General features: G+C 44.8%; 1 protein-coding gene across 2 annotated transcripts in view; it reads left to right on the top strand.

Moving 5' to 3' along the window:
• Positions 1–2,445: 2,445 nt before the first annotated feature.
• MAP6 (microtubule associated protein 6) overlaps positions 2,446–25,429 on the top strand; it is a gene marked incomplete at its 3' end in the record, with an annotated part of 80,129 nt that continues 57,145 nt past the window's right edge. For both annotated transcript variants that reach the window (XM_081098733.1, XM_081098734.1), the window contains exon 1: positions 2,446–4,084. In XM_081098733.1, coding sequence (XP_080954859.1) covers positions 3,165–4,084 — 920 coding nt within the window. In that variant the 5' untranslated portion in view covers positions 2,446–3,164. The remainder of the gene's footprint in view (positions 4,085–25,429) is intronic.

Here is a 25,429-nt window from a genome sequence, read left to right as displayed (position 1 = left end):
GTTCATAGAAATGTATTTCCTAATGACTGGAAAACAATGCAGGCATCATTTTATTTGTGGAACTCAAATCAAATTATCCAGAGGCAAAGACCCAAGTAGGAGGAAGTCTAGCAGATAATTGACTAATCAGAATTGTCTTCTCATTCTGTTTGATTTCAAGGTTTAAAAAAAAACAACAAAACAGCTGTGTTTTGCAAATCAGTTCCCAATCTGAACACATAAATGACTTTCTTGCCCGGAAACACCAATGCCCCTGGCTTAGATGCTGCTGAAAACTCTGCCTGTGCTGGAGAGAAACAGAGCTGAAGGCTAGTGAATGAATCTTGGTGTAGGGAGTAGAAGACAGTGTAGGAGACACAAATGGAGGGACATCAATACGAGACCTAAAGGGACTTGGAAGAACCAGAGGTCTTTCTGGAGCAGGTGTCCAGGTGGCTGGCCTGCTTGGGAAGACGCTCCACCTACGGGTTTCTGGGTGGGTTCTTTGAATGCTAATAGCTACCACTTCCTGAGCCATTGCTATATGCCAGATGTCGTGATAAGCACTTTTAGTGCATTATCTCATTTTCTTACTCTGGGCTTTTAAAAATATTTATTGTTGAGAATATTCTAGATGTGATATATGTTTTTATTGATTTTAGAGAGAGGAAGGGAAAGGGGGCGATAGTTGACATGAGAGAGAGAAACATCGATTGGCATGCCCCCACCAGGAACAGAGCCTACAACACGGGCATTTCCCCCGACCAGGAATTGAACCAGCAACCTCCTGGCACATAGGATAACACTCAACCAACTGAGCCCCACCGACCAGGGCTCTTATTTTCATTCTTAGAACAATCTTGCAAGTTCATAAATAGTACTCCCATTCACAGATGAAACTAAAGGTCAGGAAGTTGCAGCTAAGAAATGCAAAAGCTAGGCTGCAATTTGACTCAAAGCTTCTGCTCCGAGTCCCTAACCATCTTCACAAAGCACTTTGAGGTAACTCTTACTTCTTCTGCTTCAAAAATGAGGAGACTGAGGTCCAGGGATGCCCCAACTTGCCCAGTGACCCAGGTAGTTAAGTGCCAGAGCCAAATCAAGTCTGTCTGACCCCAAAATCTACTCTACCACCCAGGGAGAGGAAAACCAAAAGCCAGGGTAAGGAACATGCCGGAAATCCCTTGCTGTCAGGCCTGCCCCTTCCCTAGGACACTGCCCTGCCAGAAGCCGGTCCATCCTTGCTGCTTGACACAGTCGCTGCAGGGAAGAAACATCTGCACAGCATATGTTTCAAGGGACCTGGCGTATATAGCATACTGTTCTTAATATGTTTGCTCCCCTTCTTGGCGCTATGTGTTTTAACCAAGGTCACCTCTCCAAGAAAGTTTGTTTCCCCAGGTAAGTATTTTTCCCTTAAGTTAGGGAGGGAATAAAACCCCTTAACTAAATGCCAGGCGGGTAGTTAATCACTTTAACTATGAACAATCATCCTTAAGCTACATAATCTTTACTCCCTGGAATGGAGATAAGAAACGCCCTAACCTTTGGAATAGAAATTGACAGGATTAAAATCAACTGGTATAAATACAGATGTAACAAGACAATAAAAGACTGAACTTGGCTGGAGAACCTGGACACACAACCTGGCTATGATGATCACCTGAATACTGCCTCCGTGACATTCCTTCTTCTCCGACTCCGTCCACACCTTTGGGGACCCCTGGACCTGTGGGGGTCGGACCCCAACACTGCCCCTTTGTTTCCCCTCCACCCCAGCTTCACCACCTAGGCCCCTTCCAAGAATCTTCTTTTCACTGCCCCTTCCATGGTGTCGCCCCTGGGCTGAATGAACAGGGACAGGGTAGTTCTTGGGAGTTTCTAAGGAAGGAATAGACAGGGTACCACCAGCCTGAGGTGACCCATTCCCACACATCTGAGCCAGGCCTGTGCATAAGACTGGTAAGTGCATGGATCAGGGGGCAGCCAAAATGGGTTCCAATTCAGCCTGGTGACTTTGGCCAATGACAGTAGCTCCCTTTTTAAAAAGTGTCTATCCTTGCCCTGGCTGGTAGCTCAGTTGGTTAGAGAGTCCTCCCAATACACCAAGGTTGCCAGTTCTGTCCAAGTCAGAGCACATGCAAGAATGAACCAATGAATGCATAACTGAGTGGAGCAACAAATTGATGTCTCTAACTCAAATCAATAATAATAATAAAAAAACAGGGTCTATCCTGGGACAGACATTTTACTAGGGTTTCCTCCATGTTTTTAAACTTTAACAACGCCCCCTCCCAACCCCACCCCATGACTGAGGAGCCTGAGCCCCCCTCCCGGCCCCCCCCCCCCAAGAGAAGCAACCAGCATAAGGACAGCAAATAGTCAGGAGCCTAGGACATGAACCCACCTAGGCCCGGTTCTGCTATTGCCAAGGAGCGGAGGAGGGAGGAGCTGCCGGAGGAGGGAGGAGAAAGAGAGAGGGCGAGCTCCCAGCAGCGCGCGCTGACGACAGCAGGTGATTTTTTTTCTGCAGCACGCGTTCTCCCAGCATCTTTCCTAGGTTTTTTTTTTTCCTGCTGAGCGGCTGAGAAGGGTGGGGCCGCGTTCCTGCAGCAGAGACGGCGACGGCAGCGGCTGCAGCAGCGTCTCTGGGAGCCGCGGCAGCCAGCAAAGCTCCGTCTCGCTGGAGGTGATCGCCTCCGAGACCTGCTCGTGGCCGGCGGCGACGGTCCGCCGGCGGGAAGGAGAAGAAAAGGCTCCTCCGCCGACGCGGCGGCCACACGGGCGGCCCTTCCTCTGCGCCATGGCTTAAGCCCGTGGCCCCTCGCCTCGCGTCGCCTGGCTCGCCGGGGTTTGCGCGCCGCCGCAGCCTCCGGGAGGGGCGCGTCCGGACGTCTACGCCGGGGACTCGGGACTCCGCATCTGTCACCTCCGGTGCCCGCAGCAGGCAGCGTTCCCAAGGCCTTTGCAGCCCGTAATCCCGGGACTTTATCTCGGCGAAAGCGTTGCCGCCCGACCTTCCTGGGTGCGATCTGAGGGAGGAGGCCGAGGCACGCAGTCCACCCAGGAAAAAACGGTGGGAATCAGATCGGCTGGCTGGTCGAGGGCCAAAGGACTGGAGGAAGATTAGAGACTCGCCCGAGTCCCACAGAAAAGAAGGGAGGACCAGCTTTGCGGCTAACATCATGGCGTGGCCGTGCATCACACGGGCTTGCTGCATCGCCCGCTTCTGGAACCAGCTGGACAAGGCGGACATCGCCGTGCCGCTGGTTTTCACCAAGTACTCGGAGGCCACCGAGCACCCGGGCGCCCCTCCACAGCCGCCGCCGCCGCCGCAGCAGCCGGCGCAGCCGGCACACGCGCCCCCCTCGGCGCCGGCGGTCGCCATAGAGACTCAGCCGGCCCAGGGCGAGCTGGATGCAGTTGCCCGGGCAACAGGGCCGGCGCCCGGGCCCAGTGGCGAGCGCGAGCCCGCGGCCGCCTCCGGCCGGAGCAGAGTGGGCCCCGGCCCGAGCTCGGGCTCCGGCTCCGGCTCCACCTCCGGCGCGGGCCCCGCGGACTCGGTGATGCGGCAGGACTATCGCGCCTGGAAGGTGCAGCGGCCCGAGCCGAGCTGCCGGCCGCGCAGCGAGTACCAGCCCTCGGACGTGCCCTTCGAGCGCGAGACGCAGTACCAGAAGGACTTCCGCGCCTGGCCGCTGCCGCGCCGCGGGGACCACCCGTGGATCCCCAAGCCCATGCCGATCCCCGCGGCCTCGCAGGCGGCAGCGCCTGTTCTCGGGACGCCCAAGCGCCGGCCTCCGAGCCAGGAGCGCTGGCCGGTGCAGGTGGCCGCGGAGGCCCCGGAGCGGGCGGCGGCCCTTGGAGGAGCGGGTGTCGTCGGGGCGGGAGAGGCGATGCGCTCGGACGAGCGCTACACGCGCAAGAAGGCCGGGCCGGCCTGGATGCTGCGTCGCGCCGAGGGGCTGGGGCCGGAGCAGACGCCGCTGCCTGCCGCCCAGGCCCAGGTCGCGGGCCCCGAGGGTGGCAAGGGGCGTGCGGCAGCTGACGCCCTCAACAGGCAGATCCGCGAGGAGGTGGCGAGTGCCGTGGGCAGCTCCTACAGGTGAGATGCCGGACACGGCTCCTGCGACGGGGCTGGTCACCCTGACCTACCCAGGACTCACGCTCCACCTCGCAGGCCTCACATTCAGCCTCCCCTCCCAACCCAGACCACACTCTCCCGGACCCTTCCCAGGGACCCTCCAGTGGCTGATTCCTTTCGGCACTTTCTTATGTGTCTTTCCCAACCTGCCCAGGTCTTCCGCTTGACCATTTCAGCCACCTTTTCCCCATCCCGCCCTACCTCGGGTCCCTCCCTGCCCAACAAAGACCCTTTGCAATTGTTTCACAGGCTGTGCTTCCATTCCGCCCCACCCAGCTTACCCACTGCACTAGTCTAGATGCGGCCCCTTGCTGGCTCAGTCGCCACCCACCAGCCTTCATGCCTTCCCCCAGGGCCCCATTCTTCCAGAAGAAGAATTCTTTCCCAGTGACCAATAGCCCTCTTCCCTAGCCCAATTCGCTTGGCCTTTGAGTCTTCCTTCCCCTCTCTCAGTCCCTGGGAGATACCCAAGCACCACACCCTTTTCTGGATTCCTTCAAAAATCCTTATAGCTCACCCTCCTCCTTCTACCACTGGGCTTTGAAGTCAGACTCCTTAGGTTTCTTACTGGCTGTGGTACATTGGGCAAGTTTCTTAACCTGTCTGGGCCTCAGGCTCTTATTGGATGTGATTGAGAGGTTGAGAAGTACTCGCTCATTTATTAATTTAATATCCAACTTATTTTTGAGCACCTACTCTATGCCAGGCACTATGCTAGACATTGTGAGGCTTAACCCAGAGGTGATTCAGCGGGGAAATTGTGCCTGGCACATAGTAGATGATTAGTACATTTTGGTCCTCTTCCAGCCTTCTGCAGGATGCTTCATTATTCTGATTTTCACTTTGTAGATATGTCCTACCCAGCCTTCTCTCCTTTCTCCTGTCTCTTTATGTTCTCCAGATGTGTTTCCCATTCTTTTACCACCAAGAACGCCTTTTTTTTTTTTTTTTTTTAACACAGTTAAATGCCCTGTAAATGAATGCTTTCAAGCAAGGGCATAACCTCTTTCTCTTCCCATTCTTCTAGAATTTTCCCTTTGCTGTAGTCTCAGCCCTTCCAGCCTGCTTTGTCATCCTTCATGCATCCAATATGTATTTTTGAATGCTTAGCTTTTAGTCCTGCCCTTATTTTTCAACTCGAACCAACCAGCTAGCAGATCACAGTTGACTCTGAACATGTAACATCGGGCATGGAGGTCTCTGGGGAAGCAGATGTGCATGATGGATAATTGAATGAAAGGTATCAAAAATGTGGCTTATGGGGTCCTTCATCAATGCCACAGCCAGTTGCCTCCTGCTGGCCAGAGGGTGTGGCCAGGAGGGCTGCAGAAGTAGTGTCTTTTGCCAAGACCCTGTGTGCAGCCTCATGTCAGACAGGTCTTCTCCAGTGAACATAACAAGCACTTCTTTACATGCCGAGGAAAGACTAGCACAGTTAACATCCTCTCTGTTAAGACAAAATCAACCCCTCTCCAGGTTTTAACTCTGGAAAGCATTTTCCACTGAGAAGGGGCAGCCACTCTGTTGGCCACTACTCCATCTTCCTGCATTCCACCTCCCACTTGACATTATTCTCTGGGTTTATTGTTATCTTGACCACAATGGTCCCCAAGGAGCATACTGCTTCCCTCTAAAGCTCTGGGTCATGCAAGGACACGTAGTCACCAGGAGGTAACATTTTCATAATATGTTTATGCTGCTACCAAGAGAGCATCAAAAAGAAAAGAAAGGGGCATAAAAAACAAAGCCAAGGTGTAGCTTGTGATTCTGCCATGGCTTTCTCATTTATAGGCCCCACTTCACTCCCTGAGAGCCCCAAAGGTGGCCCAAGATCTCAGATTCCTGGTCTGGCCTCTTCATCTTCCTACTCCCATTCAGTGACCCTGTGGCAGGTGGAACCTTAATACCCACCAGGCAGGAACTATCTCTCCTCACTTCCATAGAGTCAATGCCAATCAAGAGAGATTTCAGATTCTCAAATCTCCTTGGGTGATCCCACTCAGTTCATATTTCCAAGTTGGTGGGGCTTTCTTTGTCCATGGATGATTGGCCAGACAGTCAGGGAATGACCCACCCTTCAGATACAACTCACTCTAAATATTTTGGCTTGTACCTATGTGCTGTATAGCCTCTTCCCCCCCAAAAAGACACCTTAAATGTACAGTAAGCATGTCATGCTTTACAATTAGAATTATACACATACTGCAAGTGATTGGATTGAATAGCAAAAGGCTATACTCTTATAGCTGGTGAGAATGCTTATTTTTTTAAATTTTATCTTATTGTTTAAAGTATTACAGATAGTAGTACATATGTCTCCTTTTTTCCCCCCCCATTGACCTTCCCCCGGCCTCCCCTACCCCCCAGCACATGCCCTCACCCCCCCGCCAGTGTCTTGTGTCCATTGGTTATGTGAGAATGCTTATTCTTGATGGCTATCAAAACAAAAAAAAATCTGAGCACCTCAAAAATGTTTTTTTCTAATTTGGATCTTCTGTAAAATTTAATTATGCATATGATTCTGGGCAGCATTTCCATTTTGCTGGATAATCAGAATGGTTTTGAATCAGAATGAGTGTTGATGAGAGACATCAGTTTCTCTAAGGAACAATTTAACTGCATGACAAATTTGATGTGAAATTTAATATTATTTTTTGCTCCAGAAGAAAAATAAACCAATAATAGGGAAATGCACTTTGGGCGAAAGTAGATATGAAAAATCAGATAATCAATTAATGAAATATACTATAAAGAAAAAATGCCTGGAAATGGTAGGCTTATCTGGAACATTGATTTTCCTTCCCAATTGTCTCACATTCTTTGCTTTGGTATGAATCTGAATATCTGCTGAATTTAAATATGCCCTGTGTCTGCTGTAAAGGAGGCTTACCTTGCCTTAGAAGCCAAGTTGGGCTCCATTTCAATGATAATTTGATTTACAAACCCTTTTCTTCTGCCACTTTACATAAATCATGGTGGTTTACACTATGGTGACTGGCTTATCTCATGGGCTTTACAAAGGACATCTGTCACATGACATCAATGGGAGCAGTTTGCTTAAATAAAGAACACATAATCCATCAGCTTAATATGTTGGTATATAATACAAAATATACATTCAGCATCTAGAGTCATACACATATTAATTAGTTTTACCCTGCAATATACATTCGGTAGATAATATCAAATGTCCTTTGATGCTGTGGTTTTGTGAAACCTTCCCTATTTAACAGTTCATCTAATTCATAACCTACCCACACTAGCCTGAGATTTTTTTGCATTCAAATAGTATCTAAGGTACCTTTAGAATTATTCACAATCATGAAGTTGATTGATTTTTAATACATTCATTTTACACAGATGATATAAAATTGAGAAGCATTCATTTGTTATCATTTTTAATGTTAAAGATGTAAAATTGAGAAGCATGTCTTTTACATTTTTAATGTTAAGGATGGATTTCACTGGTGAGCCATTTGTGATTTTAGACCTAGCATTCTAAATTAGAAAATAGATGAGTCAGAAGGAGGGGATTAAAATTCCCCTCTTAGCAACCCATTGCCCTAGCCTTCAGTTAATAGGGATAGATGGGGTAGCAGGTGCTCCCCATAGAAATGCTAATGAAAACTTTTCCTGGAAGAAATCAGCTGAGGCACCAGGAGGTAGATTTAATAAACCAGAGGCAAAATACTTGAAAAATGAGAGTGGTCACAAGGAAATCAGAAAGAAAGGAAGCCTTTAATATCTGCCCAGCAGTCTTCCATTAAGGTTAGAGAAAGGCCTGCCTGGCTAGGCTTATGCTGTGCAGAATTCCCTGTGCCTATAGCGCAACTGCCCGTTTTCCGAATTTCTTCCTGGGTGTACTTCAAGGCCACTCTTCAATGATGCCTTCCAGATTCTGTCATTCAGAACCAAATTTTCTTTTATTCCCTTTTTTGTATTCTGTACACTTCTCATTGTCTGCTCAATTATAAAATACTTTTGCCTGTTTCTGCCTCCCCCACCAGATCATGAACAATTGAAGGGAAGAAGTATATTTTGTTCATCTCTATATCTCTCATAGCATAACATTGTGCTAGGTGCCATATAGGTTTGTTGAATCCAGTGGCATTTGGTGAAAATTCTATTCACCTACATATTGATTCACTTCATTCAGTTTCACTTAGTTGAATTTATTTCAGAAAATGACCACCGAGCCCCTGCTATGTATCAGACAGGATGCTGGGGATACCAAATGAATGTCATAACCCATATGGAAGGAAATTGTGTTTCCTTAATCAAAATAAAGTCCAGTTCCTACTAGGTTAGCACTAGGAGTAATGTTCAAATGAGGAAGGGCAGCAAACCTTCCAGACCTGATTCTAGTTGCACTCTCATCCAGGGTACTGGCCCTCCACCTGGGCTGCCCGTTGGAATCACCGCAGCACTTTTAAAATGTTGAATCTGATTCAGTTTAAAATTCTGATTCAGTTGTTATGGGGTGTGGCTCGGGCATCTGAATTTCAAAAAAAAACTGTCCCAGGTGAGTTTCCTGGGCAATTCAGATTATGACCTTCTTCCCTACGGCAAAGGACCTGAAACGTTAGTCCACAAAAGCATCATTTGGAGAGCTTTCTGAAATGCAGACTCCAGGGCTTCCTCCCCAGACCTGTCGATTCAGCAGTTTGAAATGGAGCCCGAGAATCTACAGTTTAAAAAGTGCTCTAGGTTATTTTAATGCAGGTGAACTTCAGACTTGGAAATCCACTTCTTGGAAAGATTTGCTATCTTTATGGTATTGAGTTTTCCCACATTCAAATATGGTATTCTTGCCATTTAAGTCTTTTATGTCCTTCACTTACTTTTTTTTTTTAAATATATTTTATTGATTTTTTACAGATAGGAAGGGAGAGAGATAGAGAGTTAGAAACATCGATGAGAGAGAAACATCGATCAGCTGCCTCCTGCACATCTCCCACTGGAGATATGCCCGCAACCCAGGTACATGCCCTTGACCGGAATCGAACCTGGGACCTTTCAGTCCCCAGGCCGACGCTCTATCCACTGAGCCAAACCGGTTTCGGCAACATTTTGTATTTTTCTCAAAAAATTCATGCACAGACACAATAGGGTTTAAATTTTATGTTACTATATTTAAGTCTTTAATAATCTAACTGGATTTTACATTTATATTGGGAATGAGGTAAGGAAGCTAATTTTTTCTTTTCCCATACCCTAACGCCCTTTTAAAAAGTTCAAATTTTCCCCACTGATACCTCCACTAATATCTTTTCTTTCACAATAAGGGTCACATATGTTTGCATATATTCCCAAGATCTCTGTTTTACTCCATTAGCCTGGGCTAATGCCAAATGATCATCTGTTTTTATCTATGCTATTTTAAATTATTTTTCCACTGTAAGGAGTACTTTTTTTACATTTTTCAATTTGTTAATGCTCATGTGCATTAAGTTTTGTATGTTAATCTTGTATTCAGCAACTTTACCACACTCTTCAATTAGTTTTGTCTGTAGATTCTCTTCGGTTGTCTGTGAAGATAATGTATGTTTTTAGCAAATACCAATTCATTATCTTCCTCTCTAATATTTATATTTGTGGTGTGTGCATGCGTATGTGCGTGTGTGTGTGTGTGTGTGTGTGTGTGTGTGTGTGTGTGTGTTTTGCTGCGCTGGTGAGGACATTGGTGTAATTTTGATAGTAGGTGATAAAAAGCATTTTTGTCTTGGGACATGGGAATGCTTCTCAAGTTTTATCGTTAAGTATGAGGTTAGCTCTGAGGTTTTTATGAGATAGCTTCATAACAGGTTAAGAAACTACCCTTTATCCTTGTTTACTAGGGGTTTCTAAAAATGTGGATGGCATTGAATTTTATTGAATGCTTTCTCTGCATCACTGAGGTGATCATATGATTTTTCTCTTTAATCTGTTAATAGATTTTTCTGATATTGAGTCATCTTTGCATTTCTAAAATAAACCTTGCTTAGATAAAAATCTATTTTATGATGCTGAATTTGGTTTGCTATTTGTTATTTTAAATGTTTGCATACAGGGAGGGGGGTTGGGTGGACTGGGTGAAAAAGATGAAGGGATTGAGAAGCACAGATGGGTAGTTACAAAATTGTCATGGGGATGCAAAGTACAGCATAGGAGATATAGTCAGTAATATTGTAATAAATATGTATGGTGCCATTTGGGTACTGGAAATATAGGATGGGGAAACACTTTGTAAAGTGAGGTGTTTTTACTGAGGAGTTACCGTGTGCAAAGCATCTGGCTAGATCATTGGCTGACCTTGTGCAGTTAACTCTCAGAGATACAATGCTGCCTGAGACTAACACACAAAGAAGAGTGGAGATAACACAATCAATTCTTGGTTGCTTTCTTAGGAAATATTGGAATCTAATGCATATATGAATTTAAAAAAAGAGTCAAGCCAATGATAGTTCTAAAATCAACAATCACTAAGAATCACTCAGTGTTCCAGACACAAAACTAAAATAATCTAACAAATGTTCACTAGGATTAAAGAGCCCCCTCCATATCAGTGCAGCTTGGCTTGACAAACTATGCCAGTTGTATAAATGTAGACAGATGTGCTTATAATTGTCTATTAAATGAAGAAAATTGTAAGATTGGCCTTGACCAACAAGCTAAAAATCCTCTTCATGTTCACTAAAGACGCTGGTTTTCACCACTAAAAGTAATAACAGTAGCTAATTGAATACCTACTATGTGCCTGGCAGGCTGGTAGAAACCTTAGGTGCATTTTCTCCTGCAATCTCTATAGTAGCCCTGCAAAAATGATACTATTATTTCCCTGCACAGCCCTTCCTCCATGTCATATTAGCATGTATTGTCTCAACTCAGTTTCATTCCAATAAACATTGATTAGTGTCTACTATATATCAGGCTAATTCCTAGTATGACAAAACAGTCATTGCTCTTGAAGGCTTATGTTTATTCAGCAGAGACCAGTGAAAAGTAGTAGGTACTCCAATAAAAAGTTTGTGCACAGAAGAGAGAAGGTTTAAATCTACTTGATTTAAGGGTTATCAGGAAGAGGGTTCAGTAAAGAAGGGACTAGTAGGCTGAATCATCAAAGATGAGTGGGCATTAAACGAGGAAATTGTAAGCAGTTCTGTGCGGGAAAACTTAGAGGTCTCATTGAGTGAGAATAGAACGGTTAGCGGCAGCCGGGGTAAGTAGGCTGGGGCCAGCTCCTTTACCATATAAGCAAAGGGAAGAAGAGGATTAGGTTTTGGATTTTAGAAAAGGTGACTGCAACAGCAGTGGGCAGGTTGGACTGGAGGGGATTAGACTGGGAGCATGGAATCCAGGAAGGACTGAGGTGATGAAGACCTCCAGCAAGGAAAGGATGGAAATAAGCACGGATGGTGCAGAATAAAATAATGTAGTTGCTAATTGAAAGTGGGCAGAAAGGGAAGAGGCTAGGATGCTTCCCAGACTGCATGCTTTGGATATCAGGGGAAATAATCATTCATTGAGCTAGATAGCACAGTTTTGGAGAAGTTGAATTTAAGGTGTCTCTTAAATTCATGATGTTCAGCGGAAAGTGAAACTAGAAGCCCACCCTGCTGGTAAGGGTACAAATTGTTACAATCACTTTGTAAAACTCTTTAGCTTTATCTACCCAAGTTAAACATATGCTTGACCCAGAAATTGCACCCCTGAGTATGTGTACCTAACAGAAATACGTGCAGAAGACTTGTACAAGAATGTATATAGCAGCTTTGAATAAAAGCTAAAAAGTAAAACCAGACCAAATGTCCATCAACAATAGGATAGATGAATTGCAGTATTTTCATACAGTGGAATATCACATGGCAGGGTGTGGTAGGTAGACTAATGTTCTCCTCCCTCATCCACATCCTAATTCCTGGACCCTGTGATTATATTATATTATATTATATTATATTATATTATATTATATTAATTATATTATACTAGAGGCCCGGTGCACAAAAATTTGTGCACTCGGGGGGAGGGGGGCCCCTCAGCCCGGCCTGTGCCCTCTCGCAGTCTGGGACCCCTTGGGAGATAAAGACCTGCTGGCTTAGGCCTGCTCCCGGGTGGCAGAGGGCAGGCCCAATCCCTAGGTGCAGCCCCTGGTTGGGCTCAGAGCAGGGCCGATTGGGGAGTTGGGGCGTCGCCCTCTGTCATACACAGAGCAGGACGGTCAGGAGGTTGTGATTCCACCCTCAGTCACACTCAGGGTAGGGCTGATTGGGGGGTTGGGGCACCATTCCCTGTCACACTCATGGCAGGGTTGATGGGGAGGTTGCGGCGCCACCCCCTGTCATGCACAGAGCAGGGCCAATCAGGGGGTTGGGGCATTTCCCCCTGTAACTCACAGAGCAGGGCCAATCAGGGGGTTGGGGCGCTGCCCCCTGTCACGCACAGAGCAGGGCCCATCAGGGGTTTGGGGTGCCGCCCTCTATCACCCACAGAGCAGGGCCGATCAGGGGATTGGGGTGCCGCCACTCTCACACTCAGGGCAGGGCTGATGGGGAGGTTATGGCTCTACCCCATCACACACAGAGCAGGGCCCGTGGGGGGGGGGGGTTGGGGTGCTGTACCCTGTCACACACAGAGCAGGGCCGATCAGGAGGTTGGGGTGCTGCACCCTGTCACACACAAAGCCACAGGGTGATCAGGGGGTTTGGGCGCTGCCCCCTGTCATGCTGATCCCGGTGCCGGGAGGCCTCGCGGCTCCACTGATCCTGGTGCTGGGAGGCATATTACCCTTTTACTATATAGGGTAGAGGCCTGGTGCATGGGTGGGTGCTGGCTGGTTTGCCCTGAAGGGTGTCCTGGATCAGGGTGGAGGTCCCCACTGGGGTGCCTGGCCAGCCTGGGTGAGGGGATGATGGCTGTTTGCAGCTGGTCACACACCCTTCAGGGTGGGGGTCCCCACTGGGGTGCCTGGCCAGTCTGGGTGAGGAGCTGAGGACTGTTTTCAGGCTGGGGGTGACTGAAGCTCCCAACCACTCCTTTTTTTCCTTTTATTCTGGGCCAGCTTTAGCTTTGAGGTTTGGCTCCAGCTCTTAGGCCTCCGTTGCTGAAAGTAGGTTTCTGGCCTTTGCTTACAATGTTGCCATCCTGCTGGCTGAAGCCTGGAAGGTTTCTGGGGTTTTGTTTAGCTTCTATGTTTGTTACATAGTTGCTTGCAGCTCAGAGGCCTGCAGCGGCAGGCAGGGAACGTTGGAGTCCTCCGTCACTGAAGCAAGCAAGCCTCTTGTTAGTTTCAAGCTGCCTGGCTGCCGGCCGCCATCTTGGCTGACAGTTAATTTGCATATTGCCCTGATTAGCCAATGGGAAGGGTAGCGGTCATACGCCAATTACCATGTTTCTCTTTTATTAGATAGGATTATATTATATTATATTATATATTATATGGCAAAAGGGACTTTGCATATATCCATTAAGTTAAGGATCTTCAGGTGGGGTGAGTATCCCAGATTATCCACATGAGTCCACTATAATCAGGGAGATCTTTATGGATGAAAGGGTTAATGTCACAGTGAGGCAGTGTGATAACGGCTTGGCCAGCCATTATTAGCTTTGATGACAAAAAAGACACATAAGCCAAAGACTGCCAGGAGCCTCTAAGAAGCTGGAAAAGATGAGGAAATGGATTCTCCCCTAGAGCCTTCAAAAGGAGCATCTTGCTTCTGTTGAACTGTGATTTCAGCCAGTGAGACCCATTTCAGACGCCTTAACTACAGAACTGAAAGACACTTAAGACAATGCATGCATGTTGCTTTAAGCCATTTAGTTTGTGGTAATTTGTTACAGCAACTATAGGGAAGTAATATACAGGGTTTCTCAGTCTTGGCACTATTGACGTTTTGCACCATTGTCTGGAGGAGCTGTCCCGTGCATTGTGAGATGTTTGGCAGCACCCGGCCTCTATCCACGCCATGCCAGTAGCATTCCCCACCACACCCACCCTGAGATGTGACAATCAAAAATATTTCCAGACAAAAATAAATAAATTTTTCCAGGCAATGCCAAAAGCCACCCCCTGGGGGTGTCTGTAGCAAAATTGTGTCAGGTTGAGAACCACTGTTACAGAGCAATAAAAAAGGAAATCACTGCCCGGCCGGCGTGGCTCAGTGGTTGAGCATCAACCTATGAACCAGGAGGTCACGGTTCGATTCCCAGTCAGGGCACATGCCTGGGTTGTGGGCTCAATCCCCAGTGTGGGGCGTGCTTCTCTCTCTCCCACTCCCTTCCTCTCCGAAATCAATAAAAGTTTTTAAGAAAGAAAAGGAAATTACTGCAATATCAATAATATGGATAGATCTCCATGATGATGAAAGAAACCCGTTACAGCTCACTTAATGATTCCATTTATGTGAATTTCAAAAATAGGCAAAAGTAGTTGATGGTGATGGAAATCAAAAGAGTGGTGGTCTCCAAGGTGGGTGGGTAATTGGCTGAGAAGGAGATGAGGGAATCTTCTGAGATGTTGGAAATGTTTTATAACTTGATCTGGGTGGTTAATTGTTAAATTAAGATTTATGGACTTTTCTATGTATGTTATATTTCAACAAAAAGTAAAAAACAAAATAAAAGCTAAGTGAATGGAGCTATAGGTTTGATGCTCAGGAGAAAGGGCAGAACAGAAAGATATATATGGATACTGAGCTGTCAGTGAGGGTCAGACCCATAGGTGTCAGAGTGGCTGGAGAGAAAAGCGGGTGAGCAGAAGAGAAGGCCAGAGCCCAGCAAGCGCCCACATATCAGGGCTGGGCAGAAGAAGAATCAAGGATGGACCTTTGGTGTCTGTGTGTCTGAGAGCAAGAGCATAGGCCTCACCATTGTCCCACTTCCCACCTCCCTGCCTCTGGTCTTGTGCATACCTGCAGGAACTACCCCACGTGTACTCCTGTCTGTTCTCTCCTCGCATAGTTCATTGTCATTGTGTATTTGTTTTCCAACTGAATGAAGAGGGTTTTGCAGGACCAAGCTGGTGCAACCATTTATGGTGGGAAAATTGGGCCCAGGCTCTTAGCCCCAAAACCCACCGTACGTGCCTTCCTGAATCACTGCCTCCTCCACTGTGCTGTTCGCTGTGGTCACTGGCTATTTCGTGCAGTGCCTTCAAAAAGTTGGCCCACGTTGTGGCATATCCTAGAGTGCATTTTTACAATCTTTTTAGCCCCTAAGAAATGTTCTCTATTAAACTCTAAAGGTAGACAATGGCAGAATGCAGAAGGGCAGAATGTGAGAGAGAAGAGAGACATAATTAAGTTTCAACCTTGTTTTGATTTGTGGAGTCCTTACTCTGTGCCAGTTGCTTTAACATATTTTTTCTTCCCCATTTAGCCTTCAAAATGGCCTTTTAAAGTAAACAGCTCTCTCTTTAAAGTTGAGTCTGGGAGGTCTGGGGACTGAGGTCACATAACCAGCCAGTGGCTGAGCTGGCTCAGAAACCTGGTTCTCTTCATCCCAGACTCCAGCTGTGTCTTACTTGTGAGCCCACATGGACCCCTTCCCTGTCCCTCAGTTCAACATGTCATTCCTGGGAGGGCTACTGTGTGTCTTCCCCACCCCACCCTTCATGTCTTTGTGGTTCCAGCTCTCCTAGGCCCAGGCCATTCTCCTTCACCAGCCTGTTTCTGCAGTGGAGAGGGGTAGGTGGTCTCACCACTCCTTATTCTGAATTCTCCATGGATCCCCCTCCTTCTCCAGCGCAAGACCCAGGCACGGTGCCTCAAGGTTTTCCAGGACCTAACCTCTCAGGTGCTTCCAGCATCTTGCCCACTACTCCTCACTCTCACCTGATGCCCTTTCCTGGGGGTTCTCAGTTCTGGTTCCACATTGAAGTCAGGGGGGCCTCAGCAGGTGACACAGCCCAATGGCAGCCTGAGCTGGGCCTTGACAGGCCGCACATGGAACTCCTGCTGGATGCTGCTCACATTTTCCTCTCCTCCCCTCCTCCTCTCATCCTCTTTCTAAATTCTTCCTATCCTTCGGGGCTTTTAGTCCATTGTGAAAGAAGCTTATACTATAAAAGCATGGCATTAGGTCGGCTTTATTGGATTATAATATCATCATAACAATGCAGTGGACTTACTATTATTTTTATTCCAAGTTCAATGTAGCGTCTTAAGAGCATGCAGTGGCTGGAGCTACGGGCTCTAAGGAGTTCGAGTGCAGAGCACATGATTCTGCTCACAGGAGCTGCCGTCTTGTGAGGGAGGTAACAGGGATGCAAGCATCTAACTTCCAGGCAGGGCCTGGTGAGGGTTAAAATCAGGGACCAGAGCTCTCTAGGGCCACAACAAGGGTTGGTGAAGTGGAGATTCATGGAAAAGATGGTTGTATAAGTCCTGGGAAGTGTCCTGTGAAGGATTTGGTGGCCATTAAAATGGTTTGGATCATCTCTCTGTAACTTAAAATCTGTGTGACCTTGAGATAATGACACAGTAGTGACTTCACAGAGTCATGATGAAGAGGGAGAGGGATAATGCTTTCACCCAGTGAGTACCCAGTCACAGTAAATACTGGCTACTTTCATTATTATAAGAGCAGGCTACCAACGAAGTCTTTCATTTGTTCATACAGTGAACGTTTATCACATCTGTATCAGGCATTATGCTAGGACCCGGAACACAGAAGTGAATTACACATGGTACTTATCCTAAAAGAGCTCCTGCTCTAGTGAGAGAAAAGATGCACAGGGTACTGAGGGGATGTAGAGGAAAGGGGGTTTTGACTCAGTCTAAATCAGGGACCATTCCTGAAGGAAGTGTACCTGTGCATTGGGTCAAGAGCATAAAGTTATTTCCACTGGGAAGGCAAAAATTAAGAACTCTATATTCCTTCCTTGAGGTCTTTACAAATGGTATAAAACCAAAGGCCATTTAAGAGAACACTCCTTACTAGTAATTTCAGCTTCTCTCAGACGTCTAGCTTTGCATTCAAATCCTGCTCACCACTTATTACTATATATCTTTGGGCAAATTACTTACCCCATCTTCTCTGATTTTGTTTCCTCATTGGTAAAATAGAACCAATAATTCCTACCTTGCAAAGTTGTTGAAAGACTAAACATTCCATTAAGTCTGTGACTCTCTTACCTGTCTTATTTGCCATTGCACCCCCAGCACCAGGCTTAGTGCATGGTATTAATAGATATTAACTGAACTAATGAATGAATGATGTATGTACAGTGCTTAGCATAGTGCCTAGTCCCTAGTAAGCACTCATTAGGTAGCCACTATCCTCCTTGTCATTATCCCCAGTGGGTTTGAGATCTGCTTGGCTAATATAAAGAGGTAATTTTGCACTTCTGTGTGTACATGTTCTGAATTTCTGGGAAGAGAGCCATGAAATGTTCAGATAAAAGATTCTCTATGAGTATTTCTAGTCGACTTGGAGGGTCAGGGAAGACTTCAGACAGGAGGGTAGCATCTGAGTGAGGCCTTGAAAGATTAGTCTGATTTCAGCCGGCAAAGCAATCAGGGAGTCAGGGAGTGGCATATTCCAGGCCCAACGGACAGCTGGCGCATGGAGAGCTGTGGGGCAGCCGCAGATACTCAGGTATGACAGGTGTTCCAAGTGTGAGGAGTGACATGGCGGACACAGTGTGGAAAGGCCTAGGTCAGTGATCAGCAAACCCTCTGTGAAGGGGCAGATAGTACATACGTTAGGCTTTGCCAGCTCTTAAATATTATATAAAAGAGAGAACAAATTTCCTAAAAGTTTTATTGATGAAATTACTATATAATAATAATTGAATGCAAATCTTTTATAATATAGGTCTACTAATGAGAAGATTAGATTTTTAGGGGAATAATATTTGCTGAAATGGGATTTAAAATTAGCATTCGCTTTCATCATATTGATTGCAAATATTTACCTGCAAAACCCTTCTCAGCTCATGGCTGAACAAAAACCGTTAGAGGGACAGATTTGACTCATAGACCATAGTTTGCCAATCTCTGATCTGTGTTATTGAGGACAGAATACTGTGATACCAAGTTTCAGACTCTGTGTTTAAGTAGCAAATGACCTCTTGAACAGAGTGCCTGAGAATACTCGGTTTGACTGTGCCTTATTAAAGCACATCATTTATTCTTCCCAAGCGACATAGTCACTCTCTTGTTTCCTGACAGCTGAAAGCAACAAGGCACTGATGTATGTGTGAGAGTTTCTTTGTCTTCATACATAATGGGTAACGAACCCGTCTCTCATGACAACCAAGGATACAAGGTACAGGAGCCGTCATTGTGAAATAATGTTAGTTTCTGGCTGCTATGACCATTTTGTGTGGGGTTTCCCCTGGAGCTGGAACAAGGCTTAAAAAGAAAAAAGGGGCAAGGAATACGTGGTATTAAAAGGTGCATGCAGCCATACTTCACTTGTCTGTGATTCAGCACCTAAGGAAAGCATGGAAGAGAGCTAGCTCTACCAGGAGAGGGTTGTTAGGACTCCTCACACAAGCCCTGACCCAGCATTTCTCCAGAGTCTGCCAAAGGCTGGCTGTGAACTGGAGAGAGACTGGGTGTTTCTCGCTGCTGAGAATCTAATCTAACACCATTCTCTGGGGGAGCGTTTAACACATCATAAAAGTCCTAAGCCAGACCACATTTGTGAGAAGGAGATACTTTATAAGTGCTTCTTTCATCTCTATCTAAATGGAAGGATTTTAGTACAGAGTATTACTTTGTGAATGAACAATTTTAATTCAATTCAATTCAGTCTTTATAGGGTGTCCCCCAGAATGTATACACACACTATGAATAATTATAAAGGCAGTGTTTATTAAAATACCTCTCATTTTCAAAATGGAACTATTGGCTGTTAAAGTATACATCCTGTGATTTTTGGGGGGGACACCCTGTATTTGTTGAGTACTTCCTATGAAGACACTGAGTTAAGCTCTGGGGATATGACGGTAAAGTCCGTGTTTGGGAGATCCTGATTTACTCTGTGTCCATTCCTACTTTAATAATAAGGATAAATGTGATGATGAAAGATGATGGCGATGATGATGATGATGATGGAGGAAAAAGAGGAGGAAGTAGGAGAAGATGATGCAGCAGCAGAAGCATGTATGCTTTTAACCAAGAAAGGTCTTCAGGGTTGGGGGTGGTAGAAGAGGGAAGGATTCTGAAGAAAAAGTGAAGAACCAAAGAGAAATTAGTAATAGTTACTGATCTAGTAGCCATGGTGCAGTGGGTCAACCAAACATCTTGGCATCAGATAAACTTCAGTTCAAATCCCAGCCTTTTTATTTATATAACCTTGGTAAAGTTATTTCAAGTCTCTGAGCTTCAACTTCCTTTTCCAGAAAATGGGGAAATATTTTATATATATATATATATATATATATATATATATATATATATACCTCATAGGTTGTGTGGATGTGAAAATGCTTTGTAAACATTAATGCCCTTGCAGTTGTAATTATAAATATTAATACTAATAAATGAGCATGGAATCCAAATGCATACCAGTTTAGGTACCAGGAGAGCAGTAACCCAGAACAGGCTGTGAACTAAGTTCTTGGATTACAGCTATGAACAAGGCAAAGTTCATTGTGGAATGAGCAGTGTAATGATAGATACGGTGTTACATGCATGCCAATGGCTCGTTATTAAATACAGCTGTGATGAATTTTAGGCAGGGAAAGTGCAAGGTGCTAACAGAGCCTTTAATGGGAGCTGACAAGCCTAACCTAGACCAGGAGTTGGAGCTCTCCTCTGAAGAAGTGGCATTTGACATCGATGTAGAGAATCAAATAAAGGCCAAGAGGGACTCTGGTGGCGAGGGAGAAGAAGGGCATTTACCACAAAGAAAATGTAGTAGAGAAATGAGAGACCAAGAAAGAGGAAATATGAAGATTAGTGGAGCCATTTTAGGAAAACACAAAATGAGCTAAATGATCCAAGAGGCTGTAGACTGACAACAGGTGAAGAGAAAACAAAATGGCCAGACACTGAGAAAACCACTAAAAGAGATTCAGTGGGTGGGAGGAATTACCGTATTTTTCCATATATAAGATGCTATTTTTTTCTAAAATTGTTAGACTGAAAATCGAGGGGTGTCTTATACACAGAAGTCAGTCGAGGAGGGAGCTTTGCAGGTGCGTAGCTGCCCATACCTTGTCAAACAGGCTTCCTCCAATCATGAGCCTTATTGTTACTGATGTCAGCTGATGCCGTAATTAGAAGTGGAGATGGAGGTGGAGAGTGTGACCAGAGGATTCTGAGCCCATAAAGATGTCAAAGATAAATACCGGTAAGCAATTGTCTTACTCTGTAAAATTCAAACTGAATATAATCAGCTATGCAAAAGAGCATGGAAATAGAGCTGCGGAGAGACAATTTGTACCTCCTCCCACTGAGTGTATGATCAGACAGTGGAGAAAACAGGAAGAACAACACCTTAAGATGCCAAAAAAGGAGAAGGCCTTAAGAGGAAAACCCAGCAATATGTTTAAAATATTGATTTATTAATTTTGGGTTGGCAAAGTTGGGGGGGCGGCAGGGGGGAGGCGTGGCGCATCTTATACTACATGGAAAAATACAGTAAGCTGGAATTAGAGTGGACCTGAAACCAGAAAAAAGACAAAGGGAGTGAAAACCCCAAGAATCAGCACTAAAGACTTCAGATCGCAAAAGCTTAGTGAGACCTAGAGCTCTAGCAAGTTATGAATCTAATAAGTAAGCTGTATGTCATATGGTGAGACTACATACATAGATTTTTAAAAACAATTTATACCTTAAATACTCTCTATATACTATAATCAAGTAATTTATTCTGTGTTTGCCTTGAAAGAATATATATTTGGTTGTGGGACACAGGGAGATTTGAGGGAGATGGGACAGACCACAAAGGGAAAAATGCTATAGTCTTAAGGGTATAGACACAGACTTTGGGAAAGAACTGCCCTGACCCCCATTCTCTCGGGCGGTAATGGTGGAAGAATCTAGCCACAAACTTTCTGTTCAAAAGTATCAACTTACCCAGATAAGTAATGTTTTCAGCTAATTCACACCCATCAGCATTGTGGAAATATTTGACTGTTTCCTGGTTATTGGCACCTAGCACATATGTCTGACCAGGAGCTAGTGAGAGAAACAGAGGTAACACCATGGTTACCTATCTGCTTTGGAACTTGAGAAATGCGTTCCCAAAGGAATAATAATCATAGTAAAAGTAGAGTCTGCAGCCCTGCCCTGGCGGGTGGCTCAGTTGGTTGGAGTGTCATCCCTTACACCAAAAGGTTTCAGGTTTGATTCCTGGTCAGGACCCATACCTAGGTTACAAGTTCTATCCCTGATCGAGTGCATACAGGAGGCAACCGATCAATGCTGCTCTCTCACATTGATGTTTCTCTCTTTCTCCAAAATTAATAGAAACATAGCCTCAGGTGAGGATTAAAAAAAGAACAAAAACAAGTCTGCTATCTATCCTATATGTATAATATGATCATCTGTTAGCGTATCCTATACCCAACCTTGTGGCCTGATTATTGAATGGTATCATTAGGATGATGAAGTAACATCTTAAAGAGGATGGTCAATATACAATTAGGAAAACATAGACCCTAAAAAGCTCAATAAAAAAAATACTAATACTGGAAAAAGAAAAGAGCACATGTGCTTTCATTTATTCAATTCCTGCCTACCTAGAGGAGGATGATTTTCGGGAACTAATTCCAACCAAATTCAAAATGTGAACATTTAGATGCATATGCATCCATTCCAGCTTGATGCAGAGCTCAAAGGGAAACTCTTAAATAACGAACACTTGTGAAAAACAACCCAGAAAAAACTATGTAGTCTTGAAATTTTGTTAGAAATCATTTGTTAAATAAAAATAATTTCTATACAAACAAACAAACCAGTGGCATTTGAGCTAAGACCAGAAGGACAGAGATGAGCCGTGATATCTGCTCCGTCTCCTGTGTGACCCTGGACAAGCTTCCCTTCTGGCTTCATTTTCCTCACCTATCACTAGGGCTTCGGCCCAGGCCCCTCTCACTCAACCACACTCCAGGATCCCCTTAGAAACCCCAGTGCATGATGCCAAAGATCGTGTGTATTTCAGGTTGCTGCAGATAACACAGGGTAGATAGAAGAGGGAGCGTGAGCATTGAAGAGGGAGTTCATGGCCAAGGAGTCTGTTTTATCCATTTGCTACTGCCTCCGCTCTCGTCTAAATATCTGGTGGTACCTTGTCTGAGAAATCTTCAAAGCACTTTTCTTTCTTTTTTCTTTTTTTTAGAACTTTAAAAGATATTCTACAAAGAATAGCATAACATCCATATTCTTAATTTAAAATTTTATTACATTTTCTTCTGGTCTTTTTTGTGCTAAAACGTTTCCCCTGTCCCACAGGAAAGTTCATTTTGCCCACCTGGCCCAGACCCATTCTGCTCCTCCCTCTGCCCCACAGGAGGTTGTCGTAATGTTGGTGTGCATACCTCTTTATCCATAAGCTACATGAGGCATTGCTGTATGTGTGTATATGATTACTTACACCATGTCCAACACTATGTAGCATTCTGTGACTTTTTGTCACTTGACATTATATATCTTTTTTATTTCTTACCCTCACCCGAGGATATGTTTATTGATTTGAGAGGAAGAGGAAGGGGGGAAGGAGGAGGGAGAGAGAGAGAAACACTGATGCGACAGAGAAACATCAATCATTTGCCTCCCATAGGCACCCCGACTGGATAGCAAACCTGCAACCGTTTTGGTGTATGGGATGACACTCTAACCAACTGAGCCACCCAGCCAGGACTCAACATTATATATCTTGGAAAAATACAAACAGGCATACATAAACCCCCATTTGTATACAGTGCCTCCTTTTTATTGACTGTATAATCTGCCAATATATGAATATGTCACATAATTATCTTTATTTATATTTAGGGTTTCCTAATTTGTAACTATCACAAGTAATGCAACAGTGAATATCCATATACATGTCTTATAAATAAATAGGTTCAAGAGTTAAGAGTGAGATTGTTGGATCTTGACTTATTCACATTTCACTGGATATTGGAACATTTTTCTTTTTACTGACTGACTCATTTACTACTATACTTCAACTAGTAGTGTATAAAAGTATCCTTTTTTCTTACAATGTCAGTTATAATTTTCTATGTTTCATAGTGTGGTAATGATATATTTTTAAATTCTTATTTCCCCGATTTTCAGTGAAATTAAGGTTTTCATGTGTTTATTGACATTTTGCATTCCTTTTCTGTGGATTGCATATTCGGACGCTAAGCCTATGGTCCTATAGGGCAAGCATGTCACACTCGGGCCCGCAGGCCCCATGCCTCGTTTATTTGGCCCGTGTTAGCCTTTGAGTTTGACATGCTTGTATTAGGGTGATATCTTTTTTATTGAGCTACATTGATTCTGATTCCTAATCTTTTCATCTTGTGGCTTGTCTTTTACCTTTGTTTATAGTGTCTTTTGTCACACAGCAATTTCTTATTTCAGTATATTCAGTGTGTTTAGTCCTTGCCTTTATGGCTTATGATTTTTTATTCCCAATTTAAGAAATACTTTACTATCCTGACGTGGTAGACACTTTTTTATATATATTCTTCTGATGGTTACAAGGTTTATTTTTTCACATTTAGGTTTGTGATACACCAGGAATTCATTTTTATGCATAGTGTGAAATAGGGATGCGTTTTCATGTTCTATTTAGAAAGCCAATGGTTCCACATCCATTTGTTTGACAGGTCATTCTTGTCCCCTGATTTAAAAAGCTCCCTCTATCTTATAGCAAGTTCCCTCTTTTGTGTGGATCTGTTTCCGGGCTCTCTATTTTGTTGCACTGGCCTGCTGTCTATTCCTAACAAATACCATGGATACCTAATTGTTATAGCCTTGTATTAGGTTTTGATTTTTAACAGGGCAGGCTCCTCTTTGGTTGATCTTTTTTAGAATTGTCTTGGTCTTTCTTAGACATTTACTCTTCCGTATTTAGTTTGGACTGAATTTTCAGCTGCCACAAAAATTATTATTGAGATTTTGAATTGGCTTGGGTTAAAGTAATGGATTAATCAGAAAATTGATATCTTTATAATATTGAACCTTTCATTGTATAAACAAGCTATGTCATTCCATTACTCAGGTCTTTGTTTATATCTTTCAAAAAGGTCCCTTTTCTCCCATCCCCACCCCCTCTGCCCCCAGATGTTTTCTAGATTTTTTTGCTGTTGCGAATGAGATTTTGAGATTTTTTTTGGTTATCTCTTCTGATTGGTTGCTGGTGATGTATGGACAGCGTATAGACAGGGCATGCCATGATGCTGCGGTGTAGTCAGCGAGGTTCCAGGAAATGGAGGTCGAGAGGTAAGGGTCATGCATTCCTAATGCCCCAAACAGCATGTACAAAGGCTTGAGGTGTGAGAAACCAAGCACAGGAAACAGGGGTAGTGTAAGAGGCCTTGGTATAGACTTCCTGCCGGGGAATGGCAGGGATACGACTAGAAATGTGGGCACTGTGGGCACAGTGGATGTGTTGGGTACGGTTCGGCTTATGGAGTTTACCGGCAGGAAGTGGAGTCACTGTTCTGCGCTCTCTCTGAATCAAACTGTTGAATAATTGCTAAGCCCTTTGGCTTACCTAACTGGGCTTTTGGCTGACCATCTAGGTTAGTGGTCCTCAACCTTGGCTGCACATTAGAATCACCTGGGAATCTTTTTAAAATCCTGATTTCTGGGCCTCATCCTCTGCAAATTCTGTTTCTTCGTTATGGGGTGGGGCCACAACGTTAGTAACAAAGAAACAGAATTTCCGGAGGATGAGGCCCAGAAATCAGGATCTTAAAAAGATTCCCAGGTGATTCTAATGTGCAGCCAAGGCTGAGAACCACTGATGTAGGTTCTTGTTACTCAAAGTGTGTGGTCCACAGACCTACAGCATCACCCTCACCTGGGAGCTAATCAGAAGTACAGCATCTCAGGCACTAGCCTGGGCACAGTAAGTCAGGCTGCACCTTAACAGGACCCAGGAGCACTGTAAAGTCTGAGAATACCTGAGCTAGGGAAGGTTTTCTCTCAAGCGGACTCTAGACCACCTGCCTTGGAGTCACATGGAGTGCTTGCTTACAGTGCGGATTCCTGGGCCCCATCCAGACTCCTGGGCCCTACCCCAGACTTCCTGAATCTGAATTTTAAAAGTCGAACCCAGGAACCTGAATTTTCAGGATGCTTCTGAGGCTATTCACATGCACACCAATTGTCCACACGAATCCCCAAAAAACTTGGCCCAAGCAGTCATGTTTGA

The sequence above is a fragment of the Myotis nattereri genome (genome assembly GCF_964212035.1).
Source record: "Myotis nattereri genome assembly, chromosome: 9".
In the NCBI taxonomy this organism is placed as follows: domain Eukaryota; kingdom Metazoa; phylum Chordata; class Mammalia; order Chiroptera; family Vespertilionidae; genus Myotis; species Myotis nattereri.
This window is presented reverse-complemented; position numbering and strand designations above follow the sequence as displayed.